The 8,892-nt window shown below is 38.3% G+C and overlaps 1 protein-coding gene across 1 annotated transcript in view; it reads left to right on the forward strand.

Moving 5' to 3' along the window:
• RGS7BP (regulator of G protein signaling 7 binding protein) overlaps positions 1-8,266 on the forward strand; it is a 92,325-nt gene extending 84,059 nt beyond the window's left edge. The window contains exons 4-7 of the mRNA XM_084832066.1: positions 3,563-3,707; positions 5,441-5,511; positions 7,550-7,737; positions 7,810-8,266. Coding sequence (XP_084688192.1) covers positions 3,563-3,707; positions 5,441-5,511; positions 7,550-7,641 — 308 coding nt within the window. The 3' untranslated portion in view covers positions 7,642-7,737; positions 7,810-8,266. The remainder of the gene's footprint in view (positions 1-3,562; positions 3,708-5,440; positions 5,512-7,549; positions 7,738-7,809) is intronic.
• The last annotated feature ends 626 nt before the right edge of the window (positions 8,267-8,892 follow it).

Raw genomic sequence — 8,892 nt, forward strand, 5'->3', positions numbered from 1 at the left:
ATGCCCATGGTGGGTTGTCATGTCATCCAAACCCAGAAGAGTGATTTTATCAAGCGTTGCTGGGATCTGCTACCAGACCACTTGGCAAGAGCAGCAAAAAAACTATACCCCTCCTCCAGCCTCCCTCACCAGTGATTGGCAAGTACTGATGGTGAAACTACTTTGGAAGGACCATCGTTTGCCAGTTTTGTTTGTTTGTTTTCAGTGCCTCAAAATTGTGCAGATGGTGTTGTAATTTTTTTTTTTTTAATTTGTTGATCCTTCACAAGTGCACACTTACAGCTGTCTGGTATGTGGAGTCTTGCCTGGTCAATTCCCTAGCTTGAAACAAAATCTTACCAATATTTGACAAGGACATTGACATTTTGTTTCAAGCACTTTTGAGCAGGCTTCCATGTACTTGCTGGCTGAGGGATGTTGGGAGTTGTAGGACTTTTTTTAGCTAATTTTGTGTAGAATTTTGCCCTAAAATTGATATACCCATCAAAATTGAGGATGGATTAATTAAATAGCAATTAAGTGCAACAACAGCATTTCATTTTTAAACCACAAACATAACCTCCCTTTAGTGGGGCTATTCTTCTGCACCAAGAGTATCCCCAACTCACTCACACATGCACAACAGGGCTAGCAGCCATTGTGCAAGCCTAAAAGGCTTTCAGTCAAACTTCCTTCTGATTGTCTGGATAGGCCCTTAGACATATGAGGTTGCATCCAGTGTTAGTCTGACTTAAGTCCCATTCATTTCAGTGGGCCTACTCTAAGTGGCATGAACATTGGATACAACCCATGTTCAGCAATCTTTTCAAGGATTGTTTGGACAAACAATTCAGATACACATCTTTGACTATTCACACATTCTGAAGCTACTACCCTATACTTCCTTTTTTTAAAAAAAGCCCCAACAATGGAAGGGGAAAAATAATGTGACAATTGATCCAAAAGATCAAAAGGTAAAGCAATCACCCAGAAAATGTTGGGTACTGTTAGATAGCTTGTTGTTAGGCATGTGCTGTGATAAATGTAGGGCATTTATGAAGCGTTGGCTCTCTGTACCCAGATGCCACTTCAGAGCCACTTCATAACCATTTGTCTTGGGTTGGGCTGCTGCACTGGAAAATGTGGAACAACCGCCTGGAGGCAATCAAGTGCTTCTCAAGTGGAAATTGTTGACAGACAGCTGAACGCCAGAATTTATTACTTTGTGCTCATTGTGGGTGTGCAACTGGCACTGATGCTGTCTGAAAGGATTCATTGTTTTGCAACTGTGCACTCAGCTGTCTCATCTTTAAACAAATATTAATTCAATTAGAAGGGGTCCTGAGAAAGGGATCCCTCTAAACTACCCATTTAAATTCCTTTCTTCTTTCTCTCTTTTTCTGTCTTTCTGTCTTTTTCTCTTCCTTCTTCCTTCCTTTCTGAAGCTGGAGGAAATATTACTTTCTACTTTAACCCTTTTGACTCAGGCTGTTTGTGTTAATATGTGTGAGATGTGTGCTAGATGAATTCATTTACAAAGCACAGCATTTTGCTTCAATGAGCCTGCAAAAATCAATGCAATACATGCTTCAAGAAATATTGTCAAGCAGGTACTTTAAATAAGAAAAGAAAGAAATGTGCCCATCTGGAGAAATAGTGTGCATGCATCGTTGAGACTCTGCAACAGTGCTTCTCTGATGGAAATTCAAAATGTTCCAGATACTGTACATCAAGGACACTCCAAAATAAAGCCAATGCTACATTGCACCTGAGTATGGGCCAGGCACTGTACAGAAGCCTCACAAATGGAACACCAAACATATTTGTTGTTTGCATTTTGTGTGCTGCATAAATAGCCAATCTTCTTAGCACAGTACATAAATGTTTGTGATTGCTTACTATTTTAGATAAATAAGAAATCAATTAAAACCAGGACGGTTTTCTCTTTAAATTAGAGCCAAGTAAACATAGAAAGGATAGATGGGTCTGATTTCATCACTATATTTCAAAATGTGCAAGTGCTATATGGAACAAAAACTAGTGGGGGTAAACCTTAAGGAAATGTTGAGGAGGAGATGTTTCAGTGTATCCACCCGCTTTCATAGAGAGAAATTTGGACCCTGAATATGGCTTTTAATTATGCTAAAATTGTGTAGGGAAGGGGAAGATTGCCCTCTGTTCCCCTTGGCCTGTTACTTTTTTAAAAAATAAAGAAAGCATGGATCTGAGGTTTTCCTGCTTGTAAATTAATCTTTGATTAAAGGTAACATTTTGCAGTCATAAGATCACAAGTCATTGAAATAATCACTAGAAAACACAATTTTAAGAGTGTTTGAATACTTGCAATATTATCACACAGGGGCACTTCTATCAAACTTCTTAACCACATGGAACATGAGGTGGAAAGTTGCTTTCTAGGAGCTAATCCACCTGGAAAATGTTCATCTGAATTGGCCCTTAGTTTATGGTAGGTGAGGTTTATTTGGGCAGGGGGCATTGCCTCCTGGTGGAGCTCATTAGGAGAGAAAAAACAACCTGTCTTACAGCCCAACCCTATACATGCTTACTCCATTACATTCAATGAGACTTACTCCTAGGTAAGTCTGCATAAAATTGCAGCCTAAGGCACACATCTGAAAGCTTTCAAGTTGGGAGACAGAGCAGAAGATAGGAAGCATGTCCTTGTTTTGTTAGTGAGTACAAAAGTACAGCAGGGCTCTATTTCATGGTTTTCTCCAAGTGCAAATGTGGTATTGAGAACAGAAATAAGGATCTGGAGTTTTAAGGGTTTGCCTTATGCTGCTGGTTTTTTCAGACGGGTTCAACTGGGTGATATATTAATTGACTATTTTATTGTTTCATTTTTTGATGGTCAGTATTAGTGTGTGTTTTTAAAGAAGTTACTCAGATTACATAAACAAACAAACACACCCTAAACAATAATGAAGTGAAAGGTTACATAGCAGAAATATCCATCATGACTCAGAACATACACAAAAAGATTGTACAATACAACTGTGGTACTTAGAACCAGGCAGACAAACTAGTTGATAAGTTCATTCCAGAATGCTGTGTGATGAGAACAGTACTATGTGGAGGAGGAAGAACCATCTCTGACAAATAGTAATTTTTTAAAAATAGAATTCAGATGCAAATTTGGAAATGTGTGTGTAATATTGTGGTGGATGCTTTGGAGCCAGAGGGGTGACTGAATAATAAGTTTCCCAGTGATCAGCGGGGGTGGATGCATATTGACTGCATATTGATGCAGTCAATATCCTGCATACCTCACTGTTTGCCTGCCTGCCCTTTTTCTAGTAGGAAAAGAACAAACTCTGCAACATATGCAAACCCGAGCAAATTTACATCATTTATACAGGCTACGTGATTCAACTTGTCATACAGCAGAATTTTGATTTGTTTTATTTATTTATTTAGCTCAGAGTCCATGCAACACTGAAGTCAAGTAAGGATGTCCAGAGTAGCAGATGATGCAGGATGGGGGGTGGGGGCAGGAGAGAAATGTGGGTATAAACTGTTTGTGATTAGACATTGTTCTGTTTTGTTCTTGCATGTTTCAAAGGGACAGAGACTTGTGCAGCACCCAAGCTCATAGACAGTAAAACAGAGGAGAGTTCAGAAGTTCCTATTTTAGAAGACACATCTTCACCAACAGACATCCAACAACATCTATGGCAGGTTTCCACGGATATTGAAAACACTGAGCGGTATGTGCCTTATTTAGTATTCATAATTTGTTCCCTTTAAACTTTTAGCGACGATGAGGCATATGCAGAAGGACGCTTCTCTCTGTGCATCCCTTATTCGATGAGGAACCCTATGTGTTCACACACCTCAGCACACGTACATGTACACACATGCATGCACACACACACACACATATTGGTACTGGATATCTAGTTGCTGGTAGCTGGGGCTGTGTACAAGCAGGCCCTGTCAGGTGGCAAGTGTTAGCACCAATCACTTATTCAGGGGAAGAGTGGAGTGGCTGGGGTTGGGGGACTAAATCTAGCCCTTCAGTTTCTACTTCCCAGTCCCTGAACGGGCTGTCATCACTGCTACAATTTAATATATTAACACTGAACAAATATTTTAACAAATATTTAATATGTTAAAAACTTGTACGTTTAGGATCACAAATGATGTACTTAGATTTATGGTCGGGGCTAGGGTATCCATAATTAACAGTTGTTTCCACATCCATTGATAACCTCTATTAAGTCCAGGATTATGTTAATTGATGCTGTCAGGATACTGACCACTTACACTGTAGGAATACCAGTGATGTTACAATTCCTGTTAAACTGACCATATATTCATTAATGGATATTGCAACCTAGGTTGTTGCCAGGTCTTCCTCCAAAGAATTGCACATTTAAGGAGTGGAAGATGATAACTTGAGTTACCAGTTTCAACTCCTTTAATCTTCTGGCTGTTTCACCCATTATACAGCAACAAACCCAAGGAGCACACCTCAGCAAAGAGCGGAAGCCAAACCTGGCTCTGATGTGTACTTAGTGTGATGAATGCTTCCACACTGCAGACACACACACAAACTTAGGTATCTAATCATACTGTATGAAAAGGTCTTGCTTTGTTATTTAATAAATTGCTTCACAGTGACCAAGACATAATATTTTCTTTATTCATTCATTTATTATTGCAATTTATATCCTGCCTTTCTCTTAAATGTTCAAGGGGGCTTACAGTAAAATAAATACACACATGTGTGCATACACACACACAATATTCAGTAAAATGTTGATAAAAATTCACAATCATAATTTGAAATAAAAATCATTATAATCTACATAACAATCTGAAAACAGCCCTAAAACATACTAAGAATGAAACCCCACAAAAGCTTGCTGGAATAAAACTGCCTGTACTGCTTGACTTAAAGCAAGCAGCAATGGGGCCAGGCAGACCTTCCTCTGGAAGCTGGTCTGGTTTTTGGGTACCACACCTGAAAAGGCCCCATCTTGGGAACCCACAAGTTAGTTACTGGCCTCAAACTCAAGGAGCAAAAGCAGCTGGTTAGTTCATACGGGTTCCAGTTGATTGTTGCTTGCCATGTATAGTATCTACTTGTCAGTTAGAAACTGTATCAAGCACCCAAAAGGATGGTGTGCAGCTTTAAAATGTCTTGGATATGAATGCATGAATGGATGCTATTAACCTTCGCAATTTCTCCAATTCCTCCTCCTCAGACCTTTATTACTGCTCGCATTAGGGGACCTATAGTAGTAGTATTCATTAGAAGTACATAACTTCTCCCTTAAACATTTGGAAAACCCTTTGGTTCAATCTTCTGATTTTTTTTAATCCCCTTTGTCCCTGCATAGTACTGTTCTTGTAAGCCCAAAATGCAGAATAAATTTTTATCTAAGCTTAAGTAATGTCTGTTCTATTTGATCAGTTCTGTGCTTCATTTCTACAGGGATATGAGAGAAATGAAAAACCTTTTAAGCAAACTCAGGGAGTCAATGCCTTTGCCATTGAAAAATCAAGGTAGGCTTTTCTTTTATGCATGTAATGATTTAGTGGTTTTAGTGATATTTTAGTGGTTGGGCTCAGTTTCTTTCAGTAATGGTAAATTAATTCCTTGTATATTAAATTTAATGACACAAAGTTGGGCATATCTAAAGTTCCTCTAAAATTATTAGACACTAAAATGACTCCATCCATTCTCCATTACTACCACTTATTCCTTGAATTCCCTTGTAGAATAATGTAGTTGTGTGCTACATTTCTCTGTCTTTCTTCAAATCCCTCCTGAAAGCCCGCATTTTCTGAGAAACTTTGGGTTAACCTTTTAACCTTTATCCCAGATGAAATAGAGACTAAAGGTGCAATCCTCTGCATAAATAGACAGGAAAAAAGTCCTACAAATCCCAACATTCCTCAGCCAGCATGCATGGCTTGGGAATGCTGGGAGTTGTAAGACTTTTCCTGTCTAAACATGCATAGGGTTGCTCCATAAGATTGTAAACCGCATCCAGTCATATACATATATCCTCACTTCTTCCTTCCCTCTTGTAACTCCCCTCCATTGTCTCCTTACTGTCAACATTTAAACTGCGTGCTTCTCAGACCTGTCACTTTTTCTCAAGTTACTCTGTATAGTTGATAAATTAAATAACATAAATAATATTAACAACATGTTTGGTATCACTAGGTAGTTAACTAGGTAAGTAGAGATATGGAACAGATTCAAGCAACATATTTTATTGAACATCAAGTTTGTGAATCTTCTTTGGCCTCAGTAGATTTTCACATGTCCTGGCATGATTTTTGGGTCACATGGGTGTTCTGAACACCCATGCGTGAAGAAGATACTCATAAAGTTTGAAAGTCTGTCAAACAGCTACAGCATGATGCAGTCAAAGTTAAGCATGTTCAGCCCCACTGAAATCAATGGAATTAAGAATTTGGCAGAATTTTGTGCCCTTAAACAATGCAATAAAATATATCATTTATATCCTAGTCTATTCTTAAGTGGGACAGTATTGAATGTTAACATGTTGTTATTGTTTATGTAGTACACCTTAGCTAGTAACAAAAGCCAAAAAAGATATGCACCTGCCCCAACCAATGCTCCAAGCAATATTTGACCAAGCCCTGTTGCCAGTATTCAAAGCACTTCATGTCCATCATCTCTTGAGATGACTGCATTGGTTTTTATTTTATGTGTTTGTAAGCTGCTCTGGCTACAAAAGTAGAGTGGGGTAACAGCAACAGCAACAATAAACATAAAGAAGATGATAATTGCTGATTTGTGAAGGGGCACAACACCTAACTGGTAGTGTGACTGGAGAAATTGCTTTTTTTTCCCAAAGCCATAACAAAAAGGACAGAAAAGTTGTTCAAATATTTAAAGGGAGTTTGTCAACAACGCTACCAGTAAGAATTAGTAGAAGAGTGGGGCAGTAGTCCTTACTGCTACTATGCTTAGAATGACACATATTAATCTACCACTCGCTGGGGCATTTCTTTCACACCATGTAACCAATGAATTTAATCACTGTGATTTCAGAAGAAATGTGAAGGCTTTTCCGATAATATAATCATTTGATTTTTATTTCTCCCTGGGCCAGTTTCAAATTAAACATTTTCCTTCATGGATACATATTCATATAGGAATACTTGTAGAAAGTATTGTTGGTTACAGGGTTGTATTATGCATGCTTCTTCCTGACCAATACATACACAGGAGGCAAAAGTCCTAACTGTCATCTCCACTTCCCACTAATTCACTAGGATGTTCTCCTATCCAGGCCTGTTAACATGAAAGGAAATTCCTGTGCAGCTCCCATTCATTTCAGAGGGATTTGCATAGGATAACTTTCCAGTGGGTTGTGCCTATGGATCAGATTTGCCAACATCCTCCCTGCACCCTGGTTGCTCTCAATGGCACCTAGATTCCACCACTTGAAGCATCTGCTTCACTTTGTCTCATTGTAAAGCAGTACACAAAAAAGATGTCTTTCAGAATAGATACTTGGCTGCTGCTCAGTCTAATTTTAACTTTTTCTTTTTTAAATTACAGATGATAGCAGCCTACTAAACTTGACTCCTTATCCATTAGTTCGAAGACGGAAGCGGAGATTCTTTGGACTGTGCTGTCTTGTCTCCAGCTAGATGACCCAGGACAGAAGTGCACAGATGACCACAGCCAGTACAATTTGACCTTTATCGGGATAAACCTAAATGCTCTAAGGGTGCAGTCCCATGCATGTTTGGACAAAGAAAAGGCCTACAACTCCCAGCATTCCCCAGACAGCAAGGCTGGCTGGGGAATGCTGGGAGTTGTAGGCCTTTTCTCTGCCTAAACATGCATAGGATTGTGCTCTTAGTGATCATGTGTGTTTTCTACACAGCCCTAATTATATTTCTTCCCTCCTTTTCAAGAGTTTTACAGATGGTTGCTGACAATAACCAAATCCAGAAACTAATTTAACATTAAGAGTATTTTAAAACTTTTTTTAATGGCATTCTGCATGTCTACTTTAAACCATTCTGTGATTAAATGCAAATATAATGATCAAATAAAACATGCAGAGATTTTTTTAATTTAGTGTACAAATCATGACCAATTGTGTACAGTAAAATAGTATGAATGTAGCTCTTGCTAGTATGATGTTAAACTATTTCAACATATTCTATTAAGCAATCTTAATCCATAGAAAACTATTTAGAACAGCAAAACTGTACTTAAGTTCTAAAATGCTAAAATAAACAGAGCCAATATCATAAGGGAACATGCACAAACTCTCCTATTGCTTTTTGCGCTCTCATTCATATTTAGTCTTCCACTCTATATCTCAACTTATACAAGATCTTCATAGTACAATATCTTAATTTCTAATACACAAGCAAGATAACGTTGATATGTTGTTCCTGTAAAAAGGAGATAGTTATATCTACATATTGTATAATGCATAGAAATAGCTAATTTACTTTTTAACACCCCCCTGCCCCCCCCCCCATGTATCTGTTTCAACTTTGGGAAGAAAGGACTAACCGTTTAAAAGATGGTGTAGGAAACTATAAAATCCACAGATGTAAAGCAGATTATCCCATTTTGTTTCCATTAAAGGTTGAAGCATGGTGTCTGAACATCAACTACGTGTTACTGCTTATAGGGCATGCCAGAAGTAGCTCTAACTGTAAAATATTAAACATTTTACATTGTTAATAAATATTTTTTAGTTAAAGTAAAACGTGTCTTTTCGATAATAATTGTACGGCTAAATATTGGTTTCCCTCACCCTTCCCAGCCACTTTTGTATGACTGCACTGCTTTAGAAGAATTACAAATGGTTAGGGACCTGATTACCTCCTTGCTTCCCCTCCACCAACACAACAGTGGGACGAGGGAACAATTTGCAG

Source organism: Heloderma suspectum, chromosome 2, assembly GCF_057233095.1.
Source record: "Heloderma suspectum isolate Gila_16-S chromosome 2, 16-S_ref, whole genome shotgun sequence".
In the NCBI taxonomy this organism is placed as follows: domain Eukaryota; kingdom Metazoa; phylum Chordata; class Lepidosauria; order Squamata; family Helodermatidae; genus Heloderma; species Heloderma suspectum.